The sequence below is a fragment of the Varanus komodoensis genome, unplaced genomic scaffold (genome assembly GCF_004798865.1).
Source record: "Varanus komodoensis strain SLA01 unplaced genomic scaffold, ASM479886v1 scaffold12, whole genome shotgun sequence".
NCBI lineage: Eukaryota > Metazoa > Chordata > Lepidosauria > Squamata > Varanidae > Varanus > Varanus komodoensis.
The window spans coordinates 9,069,415-9,084,772 of NW_025335349.1; the positions used below are offsets into that span (position 1 = coordinate 9,069,415).

Sequence of the window (15,358 nt, forward strand, 5' to 3'; positions counted from 1 at the left end):
CTGATGCTGTGCTAGCAGAAACCAGTCCTTGCACAATCTCGATAGTACTTGTGAGTGCATGGGCTTCCTGGGATGCGCGCCATTCTGGCAAGTCTTCCTGACATTGCGCAAGCACTGGTTTTCCCCAGCAGTGTCCACCGGGCCGGCAGACGTGCACTGTTACAGATGTCCCCTGGCCAGTTTCATTGGGTTATTTATCACACTACAGCGTGCTTTAAACTACAATTCCTAGTTCATACATTATAACATGTCAGGAATTAGGGAGCGCAAAACTAAATCCTTCCAGCCATGCAGTAGGTGGAGAGGGAAGTGAAATTTTGCATGCCTGAGGCTTTGCTTGCAGCCAGGCCATTGTCTGTCTACTTCGTGTCCGGGATAAATATAGTCCTTTGCTCTTTGTTTATTTATTTATATTTAGCACTTTTGTATGCCCTTTCTTAGCCACATGGCTCTCTTCATATCAACATCATTCTGCTTACCTTTTATAATGGCTACATAGTACTTCTAACTTCTGTATATTAAAACAAGGCAAATTTTTTCACAGTGTCACCGCTATTAAGTATAATGTGTGGTGTGTCATGTTATATACCACACCAAAACAAACAAACAAACAAACAAATTGCAGGAAATTACCCATCTTTTTCCTTCTTCTGCCTTCAGTTCCGCATATAAACAGGAGAGATGTAAGCATTTCAAACAGAAAAGAACAAGAAAAATTTGAGACCGTTAAACATGGCTATTAGTATATTCTTTATCTTTCCTCATTATTTCAGCATATGAGAGAGGCAGCCTGATTGTCTGATATTAAAGAAGTATTAGAAATTATGCTTCTTTAATTTACAGGTAGTCCTGGATTATGAGCAACTTATACTTACGAACACACAGACTGCCATCAACCCTACATGAATATCTCTACACGACCTGTTTGGTGACATGTTATCAGTGGCCGCATAGTTTCCTAGAGATACAGTATTCATGGTTTTTTGTTCCGTGGAATCAGCTCAAGCATACCCAAGCCCGTGTGTTTTGGGATGTGTGTAGGGTGTGTAGTTCCCTGCTTTTTTTTCTTTAGCATTTTCCCTTGTAACCATGCCCTCAGCTGCTGCAAGGCCATTTAGGATGAGCAAATGAAAGTGGCTGTACAAACAAGCCTTAATGCGTACCTCAAGAAAGGGACTACAGTGATACCACCATCCCCCGCCCCCAGCAGCACAAACTCTCCACCACAATCTCCATCATCATCAGTTAATGTTGGGCTTATTGTTACCTCAAGAATGTTATAAACTGTTTTAAGAACTGCCTCTTATTTGTTTTTTACAATATTGTATTCCAACACACATACATACAGATTTGCGCTCTCTCTCTCTCTCTCTCTCTCTCTCTCTCTCTCTCTCCAGTACCTGTAGTTACTTTATTATTACTGTATTATTATCATTATTTTATGCTGCGTTGTGCTTAAGATGCTTTAGTGAATATGGAAACATTTCTTACGTGTTTTATATGCATAGAAAGGTAAAATATATACAGTGGTACCTTGGCTCACAAATGCCTTGGTTCACGACCAAATCAGGTCATGAACAAAAATTTCATGAAAATTTTGACGTGGGTCACAAACTCCGCATTGGGTGGTGACCAAGATCGCAGCCATCTCCCCGCTCCCCCGAGTGGGGAGATGGCCATGATCACAGTTGCGTTCATGCAGGGCAGACGTGCTTGATCATGGACGCGTTCCTGCAGGAAAGACAGGCGCAATCTCGGCCATCTCCCCCCACAACCAGCACGATAGCGCCATCTTCCCCCCACCCCGAGTGGGGAGATGGCCGTGATCATGCTGGGGGCGGGAGGGGGGGAGATGACCGAGATCGCGCCCGTCTCTCCCCCTGCCCAGCGTGCTGGGATGACGGGCGCGTGCAGGGATGACAGGCGCAATCATGGTCATGCTGGGGGGGAGGGGGAAGATGGCTGCGCTTGTGCTTGGGGTGGGGGGGGGAGATGGCTGTGATCTTTGCTGTTCTTTGTCACTTTGCTTCACATTTTTCTGCTTTAAAAAAATGGTTACAGAACGGATTAACCTTATTTACACTGAATCTTATGGGGAAATTTAACTTGGCTCACGACCAATTTGGGTCACGACCAGAGTCCTGGAATGGATTAAGTTTGTGAGCCAAGGTACCAATGTACATGTAGTAAGACAGACATGTGATCTGACTTACAGGCAAATTCAGCTTACGGATGTTCTTAGGAACTGAACTCATTCTTAACCTGGGGACTACCTGTACTTCTGCTGCTACACTCCCTCCCTCCCTGTAATGAAAGGCGCTTTCCACAGGTTGAAAGCTGTTTAGATTTTCCTCCCCTTTCCAGCATCTCCTCCCTGTCCAAGGTGACCATTTGCACCAGAACAACTACTAATCTGTGCCTCTCCAGTAGCAACAAAGAATCTGGGACTGACTCTGGTAGGCTGCCCAAAACAGCCTGAAGATTTCTTTCTCGGTCAGTCACCACTAGATTAGTTCCTTTCAACTTATACTGAATTGGGGCTTTTGGTTCCAAATGTGCATTGTTTTATACTTGCTTTCCATGGACTGCATTTGCCATGCCGTTGCCCATTCCTCCAGCTTAGAGAGATCCTTCCGGAGCTCTTCACAACCCCTTTTGGCTCTAACCATCCTAAGGGTGCCACCCTCCAACAGTCTAAGAGGCCAAAGGATTATTCCGAGTTCCTGCTCTGAGATCCAACAGTCTCAGAGCAGGGACTCAGAAGTGCCAGCTGCCCACCCCGAGGTGGTGAGTGAGCCTCCGAGGGAGAAGAGCGGGGCATTCCGAACAGTCACGGTCTCCATACCACGTTCCAAGCATAGGCTGCATGGAAGACTCCAGGTTCAGAGGCTCATGCACATCGAGAGCACAGGCACCGGATTGCACCCTAAATAACTGAGTGTCACCAGCAAAGTTGGCCACTTCATTTCATTTCACTAGGAGCTTCTTTTGTGCAGATTTTGCCTCTAATTGCTTCCCGCTCGGTGCAGTGTGGCATTAGGGGCAAGTTGCCACTTTGTCCTGTTTCTCATGGTGGTGGCAGTAGGGAACTCCCATTCCTGGTGTCCTTGGATCATTCTTCCCCCACCCCCATTTCCTTCCCTACATTGCAAGGTATCTCTATTTTACAATTTTAAAGGAAAAGGAAAACAATGCAGTTAAATCAGTTATGCAAACCCTACCTCTACCATGGAGGGGGGGTGGGGGGGGCAGGCGACCCTGGCTCATTATGTCTATTTAAAGTTGTAGGGAACGTCTGCTGAATGGGCCAGGGCCAGGGCCCTGTTCCAGTCCTGCATCCAGGCTGTTGCAGAAGGACAAAGCCTTGGCACCGTTAGAGGGTCTTGAATGTGGAAGCGGCTGCTGGTGGTAAGCAGGAAGCCCCACACAGCTGTGCTTGCTTCCCCCTTGTGTTGACACCATCCGTGATTCACTGCTCAGGCTACTCCACACAATGTTTTCCCTCTTGTACTCTGACAATGGTGCCAGAGTATAAAGGGCGTCGTTCAAAAGGATGCGCAAGAACTGTTCCATAAAATACACAGATGTGAGGGGCACAATTCTGGATGGCCTTGGTGGCAATTACTACTTTTAAGGCCAAACCCTATCCAAATGTAGAAGGAAAAATGGCCTTTTTCTCCCAGCTGACTGGGGCATGCTGGGAACTGTAGGCCTGTTTTTTGTCTAAACGGCCATAGGACTGGACCTATAATGGTAAAATCAAGTCAGACCAAACTCAAGTCCTTACAGAGCTTCTAATGCATACCCATAGAAATGGGTTGTGTCAGGATGGGGTGTGGGGTAATGAACGGATGCCCTGAGCATTCACAGTACACTGAGAAACACCTGGAAAGGGATCAGGCCAAGCTGAGAGAGCACGATGAGTCCCATGCTACTATTTAGCAGCAACAGAGTCATGCTACTGCAATTCCCATAAACAGGAATCAATCAGCGCTTCTCTGCTGCAGAATCCTAAGGAGTCCATCTTTTTTATCAATGCTTCTGGCACAGGGCAGGAATCTTTAGGTAGCAAATCTGTTCATGAGATAGCATCTTTTGGTCATGACTTTAGCGCTTTTCCCTAACCACAGGATTTTATCCTTTTGGCATTCATTAACATTAGTTAAGATTTCAGGTAATATTTGCAAGATCAGATGGTTCACAGGGGTTCATTTCCCCCTATCGTCATGGCTATTCCCTTGTAATATAACAATCTGGCCAACATTAACATCTGTTCACTTATTTAATTGTTGCAGCAGCTTGGCTTCCCAGCTACAGCTTGTATGAAACTCAGGGGCATTGTCCTCTCTGTGTTGTTGTTGTTGTTGTGTGTTTGTGTGTGTGTGTTTAAATTTCTCCGAGTTTACACAAAATGCTAAGCAACAGCATGAAAAAAATGGAAGACAAATGTGTCTGCCTTTGTCAAGAGTGAAAAGAATATCACCTTTATGACATTCACTTGGGGTTCTTTTATGCTCTCTGAATAGAAAAATCTTTCTAAGGGATACAAATACAGCCCCAGAAACCTTAACAAACCACTTCTTTCTGTGCTATAAAAGAAGAAGAAAGACACTCCCGCTTCAGTGCACCTAAGATGTACTGGAGATTGCCCGCTTTCCCTTCCAATATTAATGCCTTGACATGTAACTGTTACATAGCCTTGCATGTCCTGCTGGAACTCTCTTTCTTCCAGTCTCCCTTACCTCATAGATCAGAATATCACAGCAGTAGTTTCCACGCACTGTTCATATGCTGTAAAGAGAACAACTGCAAGCTGCGTGAAAGGAAGCAGATTGGGCTGGACTGGGAAACTGCCTTCCATGGACGGAAGGGCTCCTTCCATCTGTGCAGGGGCTCTCATCCTATTGGGGGAATGGAGGTGGTGGCAATCCCTATGGGTCCCCCCACCCTTCTGCAGTCTCCTCTACCTCTCCTTGTACCTTATACATCCCAAAACGTTCTGGAGGGCTGGAGAAGAAAAGCAGCCCTGGGAGCTACAGAGGAAGAGGGAGTTCACATTGAGCAAGCACTACTATGGAAAGGTAGGTTTTAAAAAAGACTTAGAAAGGAAGACTCATCCGCCTTCCTCTTTTAGCCAGCTGGAGTGTTCTGCACAGAACTCTCTTAGAGGAGGCTTCCCCTGGTGGAAAGGAAGCTGGGTCCAACCTGCGCTGTGTTCACACACGCGTTTCCTTCTGGGCCCATGAAATGCTCTCCTCTTGCAGGTGAGAACAGAAAACATTAGAGTATGGATTGTGCCCACCAGTCAGAATGAATGGGGCTAAAAATCTTGACGTGGCTAGCCTTGCTCCTGCTCTTCCAGCCCATTTTTGGTTTTGAGCCATTTTTAACCTCAGCAGCAGATGTGCCAGGTTTATGATTCTTTAGTTAATTCCATACATGAGAAATGTTGCATGGGGGAAGCATGGTAAGTATGGTGGAAGATGGGTATTCTAGAATATCTTTGTTTTCTCCAGAGCTCCTGTTCTTTCTTCAATAATTGGAAAGGTCAAAAGCTCATTTATTATTATTATTATTATTATTATTATTATTATTATTAGAACATTTCTATGCCACCCCTTGCCGAAGCCTCGGGGCGGCTTACAACACAACACAACACAACACAACACAACACAACACAACACAATACAATACAATACAATACAATATAAAAATATATATTTAGAGCTACTTCTGAATTTGTCTCCCTTCTTTTAAAGACAAAAATTAGCAAATTCTAAAAGGCTACTTGATAACCACAAGCATCTCACAATAACACTTTATCTGAGTTCTTACTGAGGAAAGGAAAGAGAATCTTGCATAGTCTCTTACCTAAATCCTAACACACGAATTTCCTTGAATCCTGTAAGTTTCTCAAATATCTTTTGCATCTGTTGAACAGAGAGATGGAGAGGGGAAGAGAGAGAGAGAGAATGAAGTTAATTATATGTTCATTCTTCTATCAGAGCAGCTAACAGATGGCAACTAAATAAGCATTTACTCCCAGTGGGCTCGATTCTAGCATTTGTACAACAGAACTTTGGAATTTAGAAATAACATTGGGGAATTTGTTTCAGTTCTGTGGTTAGTGGAGACCTTAATTAAGCATTTTAACTTGGACATGCGTAAATATTGTTTGGATTACTGAACAAAACCCAGTCTATACAGTAATACTCTCATCAAGCAAGCCCGGATGTAGGATTGACCTTTATAATAGTGTTATGGAGGCTACTGTTTAAGCCAAGCCTCTGACTGCAATCCAGGGTTCATTGCATCAGCAGCAGCAGCATCACAAAAGCAACATTGCTATACCCCACCTTTCTTCTGCTCGCAAGGAACCCAGGGTGGCTTACATCTTGCCTTCCTTTCCATAGAATGCTCTCAATGACAATCCTGTGAGGTAGGTTAGGCTGAGAGGCAGTGAAGGTCCCCAGTGGGGACTAGAACCCAGATCTCTTTGAGTCTCAATCCGACACTCCTAATCACTACACCACATTTGCTCTCCAGATATTAGAAGTAGAAAGATAGCCAGAGTTCTTCTGAGCATGTGCACACATCTCTCTCGTGCCACTGACACCCTCTCGTTCCTGTAGTTCAGATGCACCCCCAAGCAGGAGCAGCGAATGAGGTGAAAGCAGGGCCAGCATCAAGGGCAGGCATGGTGGCACCCCCCCCCCCAAAAGGCCCACGGCCCAGTTGGGCCCACTGACAAAACTCGCTTGGAGCTATTCTCCCTCGTCACCTTTGCAACCTGCCCCTTCACCTGCCCCTCATTCCAGCCTAAACAACAGTAGTAGCGAGAGACAGACAGCAGGCCCTGGAGCTGCCACAGATGGTGGCACCAAGAAGGTGTCTTGCCCAAGGGCCCCAGAACCTCAGATCCAGCACTGGGTCAAACAAACGCGTGTGCAAGCAGATTTATCCTAGAGGTTTCGATGAGGCTGTTCAGGTACACTTGACCCTGGGTACACTTCGATGCGGCTGTTCAGGGTCATCCATGGGCTGGGCTGGACGGTACCTTCTTTCCAATCAGGCCCAGAGTGTGCGGAAAAAGGAACAAGCACGGGCTCCGTCACCAGGCTGCTGGACCCTGCTCCTAGAATATAGTTCTTGCTTGCAAAACATGCAGTAGATCCTGGTTCACATGCCAGCACTTCAAACACCACAGTCACCAGCTGCTGTTGTGCCCACTGAACGTGCTTGCAAACTGCTGAATATGTGCCTGCACTTGATTTGGACAATTTGTTCCTAAATGCATGGAAATTTCCCCTGTGGACTAAATCAAACAGGAGAAAGCAGCCTAAATCTGATGACCAACTGGTACTTGATTTTCCGGTTTTCCCATTGCGGGCAAATGAGCGGTGACTGCAAATGTGAGAGAATTGGGCTTGAGAGCAGTGGCAAGATGATGTTTGGAGAATTCTGGTGATCTCAAATGTTGCCATCCCTGCTGCCACACACAGCTGCATGAAGACAGAATGCCTAAATGCTATGAATGTGTACAGAATCCAACACAAATAGGTCGAACTGTCAATCATGAAGAAAGTAAGTACAGTTGACCTACTGACAAGGATGGTATCTTGGCATTCCATCCCCCACTGAATATGTAGGGACAGAGGCAATGCAGCAGGCATGGTGGGGATAGGGAAGACAGGGCAGGTCCCTTCACAACCCTGTGTATAATGGGCCATGAGGACTAGCATCCTATCTGCTAAGTGCTAACAAAAATTGCAAACAGAGGCGAACAAAACAAACACAAACTCCTGACCCTCTTGTTCGGGTCAATGACAGTCAAAATAGTTCCCTTCATCCTGTTTACCCCACCCCACCTAGTTCCCTACTATAGGATCTTGAAGTGATAGCAAGGTATGGAGGGAATAATGAGGACTACTGCTATCTATGTCTCAGCCAGAAGCAGGATGCTTAGAGCTCTGTGTTCTGATAGGCTCACCCTACAATCTCTTTCTGGAGGAAGCCAGGGACAAACGTCTGGACATCTATTTAATCATGAACATTAAGGACAAAGCTGCAGGGGCTGCAAAGCAGCCGGATGCAATTTTAGGAGGGTCCATGGTAAAGCTCCTATTTTGTGCCGACAGTTAATCCCAGTATCTCCAGGCAGGCTGGGAGGGAATCCTGCATGAAACACCGAGGGGAAGGGCAGCGTTTCTGCAGTCCTTCTCAACCACGGTCAACCACACTGCCCTAGCTGGACCGAAGCTTGGACCAGCTTTCTATGGTTCTAATTTCAGTCAAAACATTTACTGATGTGCGCTGAAATATATTCTAAAAGTATTCATTCGCACACCTCCCTGTTGCCTGTTTCAAAATTCAGGCATAACCCAACCCACATCATTATCTTAGAAAGCTAGTTCATTAGTTCTTAGAACGCAGCAGAGTGCAAACAATGTGGAAATTTTGTCTACAGCTTTGCAAGGAAACTGGCTTTTTATTTTAGGGAAAAGTTCTTTCTGCATTGTTTGAACAAATGTTACATTTGCAATTGATTCAAGAATCCAAGAGGCAAAAAGAATAATCAAAGGAGCCTTCTGGCAACATCTGACTAGCCACAGTGACTTTTGCTTAACTTTTTACTAAGCAACCTTCAGATCATTAATTGCTGACTATTAAATTGCTAATGAAGCATGCTGTTAGCTTTAGTAATGATATAGATATGCCATTGCTGTTCCAACTCTGAGGGAGCAGGGATAATGCCCAAAGGACAAGAGGAGAGGGCGTGATTTTGGGTTTCCTGGCAGCTCACTTTGAAAAAATAGCTCAGACAACAGTAGTTAATTTCATTCGACATTCGTATTTAAATTGCTCATTAGGTTTATTGTTGAAATGAAATCACTACAAAATACTGTCCATTAATTTCTGATTAGGCTCAAATGACTTTTTCTAATGGTGTGTGCAGGATGGCGAAGGCTCTTTGCTGACTGGGTATCTCTGCAGTCTGTCTTAGGCTGCTGAAGGGGAGCTGGCCATGCTTGTTAGGCCAGGGGGGGAAGAGGTGTCGGCTGTGCCACAGGCCTCTCATTGGCCCAGACTGGCTCCAGATGAACCTGGGGCACCATCCTGGCCAGGTCCAGCCTTGTGGGGGCAGAAGCCTCCTCCCCAGCAGCTTGCAAAACAGGCCCTGGGGCATTCCCAGAGCTCCAATGCAGATTTGGGGGCATGTGTGGTGTGCTGTAAGGGAGGCAGGGAAATGTCCCCTGCCAGTGTTTCCCTCTGGAGATTGTAGTCTGGAAGATGACCATTACTGTCACGGCTCCTATTAGTAGCCAGCTAATGGGAAGTTGAATTTGCCTTTGTGACATGTCGGTTCATTTTCTACCAATGAGTTATTAGGTGGCCTTGGAGAGCTCCTTGGGTCCTGCAAGAACAAAGCCTTGATAACACCAGCCATTTGTTTTGCTGATGCAGTGCCATTCAGCGGTATGACGGAAAGATGAATATGGTGCCCTGTATGGATTGGTACTTGAATGTCGCTGTGACAGCGACTTGATGGTTGGGGAAACTCCTGAGAATTGATCATGGATGTCACAGGGACATGATCTGATCCACCAAGTTAAGTTTGGAGCATTTTAAGCACACAGAGGGCGGGTCCCCATGGAATGACCGGGCACTGGCAGGGCAAGAGAAGGTCCTGTTGCCCGTGCCCATGGTTTGTTTTCTGGGTGACTGTTGGTTGGTTAGCCCACAAACAACCCAGGGGTTCAGGTTTGCACATCACACTCAAAAACCTATGAAGGAGCTGATTGTAGGTTGTTCATTATTGTCCCGACTTTCCCCCCTTCATTTGTGTTTGTTTTTCTGCTCCTGTTTTGCGCTCTCAGCAGTTTTTCACTGACATTTGGTTTCGTTGAAAGATTGTAACAGTCAAATAAAAATTATAAATATTAAAAAAGCAGAAGTCGCCTGCTGCATTGCAGGCAGTGTGCTTGCTCTCTCCTACCCATCCCTGACAGCCCATGGTTTGTTTAGCCTGTGAGTTGTTCTTATGTGTGGCTCAGGTCATTGAATCAAAGGGATTTTTAGAAAGTGCTTAGATCTGGTTGGGCTGGGTTCTCCACTATTTCCTGAGAACCCCGAAGCCCTGGTGCAGCTCAGTTCTAAGCATACTTCCTCAGACAGAAGTTCCCTTTGGTTCACTTCAGTTGCAGCCTAAAGCACCGTGCCATTTTTCTATATCAGTGCACTGTGTTTAACTTCAGCCTAGCAGATGAGAAGTATCTTTCCTGTGCATTCAATGCACTACGTTTCCACTAAGGAGCAAACCAAGCCCATGCACACCAGAGCACTTCGTTATCAGCGAAGTCTTGGCTGCACTGCCACCGAGTGCCCTTACCTGAAGCTGAAACTTTGCAGCTAGTTTCTGGTATTGAGGGGATGTAGGATCACTCAGTTCTGGGGTGTATTCCTGGTCGGTGAGGGTGACGCTGAATTCTACCATCTGCTCCACGGGAACTTCAGAGACTATATTTGGAACCTCTGGTTTCAATTCCTGAAAGGACAAGAGAGGAAACAAGTTGCATTCCATTTCAGCACAGCCCAGCATCCTTTTATGGCACCTAAGAAGGAAGTCCCGGCAAGCCGGGAAGAATCCCAAGTATGACACAATTTTGGGTGGGAAACATCCTAAGTGAGCTAAGTAGCCCAAGGAGGTCTCTGGATGCTCAGTGGCCACACAGTGTGAAGTGACTGTTGAAAGGGGAAGAATGGAAGGAATATCCTGGATGAGGGCATGGCTCCCCGGAACGTGGAACAAGACCACTCCATGCTGCAGCATTTTGCTGCAGGTCCCCCTTTAGTCCTGCATTCTTTTTTTTTTCTTAATGATAGCAGCCTCTCACAGTAAGTCATACACACGTGTGGATCAGAACCGACTCACTTTTCTGTTAAAAGATTAAATGCAGCCTCTAAAATCAGTGTGGTGTGGAGAGCGGAGTAGCGGCGAATGTGTTGGAGTGGGACTGAGGAGATCTGGGTTCGAGCTCACTGGGCAATGGTGCTCACTGGGTGGCTTTGGGCCAGTTGCTGATTCTCAGCCTAACCTACCTCACAGGGCTGTTGTAAAGAGCAAATGAATAGCAGGAGGACCATGTCAGCAGCCTTGTATCCCAAAAGGAGAAAGATGGGATACAGATGCAGTATGAGTATGTGCATGTTAACTGCAGCTGCACAGAGAACTGTCAGTACACAAACGTGCATATTCCAGATTTTATTTATGTATTTAAAACTTTTATATGCCGTCCTTTCCGTATGACATCTCAGGATGGCTGATTCTGGATATTGCCTAGGAAGGCTAATTTGCAAGGTTCAGATCTGTCCCATAAACCCAAAGTCCAGAGGTCATCTGGGGTGACTTGAGCTCTGCTGGGTTGTTCTTTCGAGCAGGACCGTCAGCATGGGGGCAACCTCTATATGGAAGGATCGTCTTCCCACCGAGGAAGCATGCACTCTGTGTGTGTGTGTGTGTGTGTGCGCGCGCGCGCGCGCGCGTCAAGAACACATCCTTTCTTTAAAAGCTTTTCCAGTGTAGTGTCACCTACCGTCTATATTGCATTGTTAAGCAACCATAGATGTGGCTTATTGCATCTGTGTACTGGTTAAATCTGAAGGTATAAGTGGCTTATGAACTCAGAGCATCATCTGGCCCAGTTTTGATGGGTGAGTTTCAGTTATTGAGACCTGGGGATGTGGACAAGGTGTTTGATCAGGTCCAACGTACCACCTGTGTGCTCCACTCTCACCCTTCCCGGCTTTTTGGGAGAACTAAGGTCCAGGAGGTTGTCGATGTCTCTTTTAATAGAGGGAATGGTACCAGCCTCCTGAAAGGAGGCTGTGATTAAACTACTCCTTAAAAAGCTGAGTCTGGACCCAGGGGTTGTGAACATTGCGAATATCCCCTTCTTGGGCAAGGTGTTTGAGTGGGTGGTGGCTGAGCAACCCCAAGAACTCTTGAATAAAATGGATTATCTGGATCCATTTTAATTGGGCTTTAGGCCTGGTTTTGGAAAGGAGACCATCTTAGTTGCCCTGTGGGATGACCTTTGCTGGAAGAGAGACGGGGGAATGCAACCCTATTGATTCTCCTGGAACTTTCGGGGGCTTTTGACACTATGAATACTCAGAGCCTGTCCTTCTGGAAAGCTTGGCCAGGTTGGGAGTAAGAGGCACTGCTTTGTGGAGGTTCTGCTCCTATTTGTTTCCAGAAGGTGGTCTTGTGGAATTTTTGTTCTGGACTGTGGCTGTTGTGCCACGCGGTTCTGCCTGAATCAATCTTATCCCCCATGCTTCATTTCTCATGAAGCCACTGGGAGAGGTCATCTGGAGGCCTGAGCTAAGATGTCATTAATATGTATCTACCTCTCTTTTTCGTCAGATCCAGGTTAGGCAGTGGTCATTCTGAATTACCCGAGCGTGGTAATGGACTGGATGAGGGCCAACAAACTGAGGCTCAGTCCAGATGGAGGTACGGTTGGTGGGCTTGCCTGTCCAGTGGGAAGATTCTCAACTTGTTTTGGATGGGGTGGCCCCCTGTAGGAAAAGCTCCATAGGTTGAGGGTGCTCCTAGACCTGGAATGATCACTGGAGTCTCAAGTGGCTAGGAGCACCTTTTATCAGCTATGGCTGATTCACCAACTGAGGCCTCATCTGCACAAGCAGAACCTGGCCATGGTTATGCATGCTCTGGTAACCTCTTGTCTGGACCATCATAACATGCTCTATGTGGAGCTGCCTTTGAAAATGGACCAGAAACACCAACTAATTCAAAGCAGCATGCCTATTAATGAGGACCAGCCGACAAGATCATATCATGCCAGTCCTATGTTGGGCTGCATTGGCTGCCAGTTGAAGTCTGAGCCCAATTCTTAAAGTGCTTGTTTTAACAGTTAAAGCCCTAAAGGGCTTAGGACCAGGAAATCCGAAGGGTCACCTGATCCCATGTGTTCGTACCCATCCATTAAGATCAGCTACACAGGTCCTTCTCCAGGAATGTCTCCCTGAATGAAGTAAGGGAGGGTGGCAAACAGGGGAAGGGCCTTTTCAGTGGTGGCACCCCATCTCTGGAATACACCCCGGGGAGGTATGCTCGGTGCCATCTTTACTATCCTTTGGGTGCCAGGTGAATACCTTTGTATTCACCAGAAATTTTAAAAATTAATTATTGGGAAATATTTATATTTTAATATTGTGCTGCTGCTGCATTGCATTCTGGGTTTCTATTTTTAGATGGACGTATAACGGTTGGTATTTTTCAGGGTTGTTTTTAGCCTTTCATATTTTACCTGGGTATTTATCATTGTACATAGGGGTTTAATTGTTTGTAAAGCAGCCAGAGAGTTCTCTGGGCTATTGGGGGCCAGTATATAAATGCATTAAATACACACATACATACATACCTGACTAAGAGCTGCACAGCAACCATAATTGAAAGCACTGCAATTGTCAACTAGACTTTTCCCTGAAAGCCCCTGACTGGGCTGCCCTTAGAGGTTTCTATGCCAGCCATCAGCTCATTCAGGTCTTTCGGGGGAAAGTAATTAGTGGCACTTGTTCTGATCCGATTCAAGCATTTGGAGGAGTGTGACTATAGCTTCCATCCGCTCAGGTTGAAGACTTTTTGTTTGCTTGTTTGTTCTGGGGCTCAACCGTGCTGCACGCAGAGCGGACGCCTTCCAGAATAGCTTGCCCAGTCTCCAGGGTGCCAGAGTGAAAGGCTCTGGCGATGACACGACACAAGGACTGCAGCATCCTCTAGGACACTGAGATGGCTTTTGGAAAACAATGCTCCACTGGCACACTGTCTGTGGGTGGCCACAGACCCATACGACACAGGCCATTGCTCGGATTGCACATGTAGTTGGCCGTAACGTTAGAGAAAGTGGGAGAGGGATTGGCAAGGAAGACTGCAAGATCTGCCTCGGCAGGACACCTCCTGCCCCAGCACCGTCAGCCATCAGTTGCCCTGAGGACAGGACCCTGATGATCTTTTTCTCTTAATATTGCTTACAGTGATCGTATTCAGCCCTCCCTCCCTCCTTCACTCTCTCTCTTTGTGCGTGTGTGCTCCCTTGTAAACCGACCGCCCTTTGAGATCTGCGGGAGAGTCCCTTCTCCGGGAACCCTCCATGAAAGAAATTAGGAGAGTAAGTACCCGGAGGAGGGCTTTCTCTGCGGTGGCGCCCAACCTATGGAATTCACTCCCCAAAGAGGTCCGCCTGGCACCGTCGTTACTGGTTTTTCGGCGCCAGGTAAAGACCTTTTTATTTAAACATCATTTCAATTGTTAAAACATATGATCTGGCCTGGGCAACTTCTTCTTCCTTCTCTTTCTCCTCCTATATTTTTATTTTATACTGATAATTTTAATTTTGTATTTGTAAATCAATGTATTTTTTGTATTGTTATATTTAATGGTAATTTATTATGTACTATTGTATTTCAATGTATTTTATCATGTTGTAAGCCGCCCCGAGGTTTCGGCAAGGGGCGGCATAGAAATGTTATAATAATAATAATAATAATAATAATAATAATAATAATAATAATAATAAACCGTCTTGGCTGCATTTGTGAGAAAGAAAGTACATAAAATGGGCCAAGGCTCAGCTTACAATGGGGTACCTTTTATACACAACTGCCAGTTCCTCCTGAGTGGTGCTTCTAGTGATCCCCTCATTCTCCCTTAGCCCCTCCCCTCTAGAAAACCTATCAAAGAAAACATTGATTCCCCGCACCCCTTTTAAAGCAAAGCATGACTTCTTGCTTGGGCGATGGGAATGGGCTGTGTAATAAAGACTAAAGGACCTGATTGACAGCTGTGAACAAAACCTTTGCTTTCCAGCCATCTCAAATAACCATTATTTTTCCACAAGCATCGGCGAGAAACATCATTCACAATTAGCTCAGTGGAGAAACACTAATAAAACATTTATATCATAACTGAAGTGAAGATAGAGGAAACCTAATGGTGCTGAGCCAGAGCACTCTGCAAGCCACTGAGAGAGAAAGTCAAGAGCAATTGCCTACTAGATGGGATTTTAATATGTCCTCACCTTCACGGGAGCCTTCGTGTCGTTGACAATCTCATTCACTAGCACACCAGTAGGGGCTGCTGTGTGCAGAGAGAGAGAAAGGATTAGGAGCATCCGACAGAGCGTCCCTTCCGCCCAGTGTCAACAGGACATGAATAGGCAAATTAACCAAAATGAGTGGCCTCTGCCTGGATCTGTGTTGCAAGCCAACCTATGCATTCTGCTCTCGTGCTTTGCACAGTTCAAGCAGGAGCAAAGACACCAGCTGAGGCTGC

The 15,358-nt window shown here is 46.1% G+C and overlaps 1 protein-coding gene across 1 annotated transcript in view; it reads right to left on the reverse strand.

The window, feature by feature from the left end:
* IMPG1 (interphotoreceptor matrix proteoglycan 1) overlaps positions 1–15,358 on the reverse strand; it is a 77,906-nt gene that overhangs the window by 37,328 nt on the left and 25,220 nt on the right. The window contains exons 5-8 of the mRNA XM_044422119.1: positions 15,105–15,160; positions 10,391–10,546; positions 5,872–5,930; positions 634–654 (exon numbers count right to left, since the gene is read on the reverse strand). Of these exons, the coding sequence (XP_044278054.1) occupies positions 634–654; positions 5,872–5,930; positions 10,391–10,546; positions 15,105–15,160 (292 nt within the window). The remainder of the gene's footprint in view (positions 1–633; positions 655–5,871; positions 5,931–10,390; positions 10,547–15,104; positions 15,161–15,358) is intronic.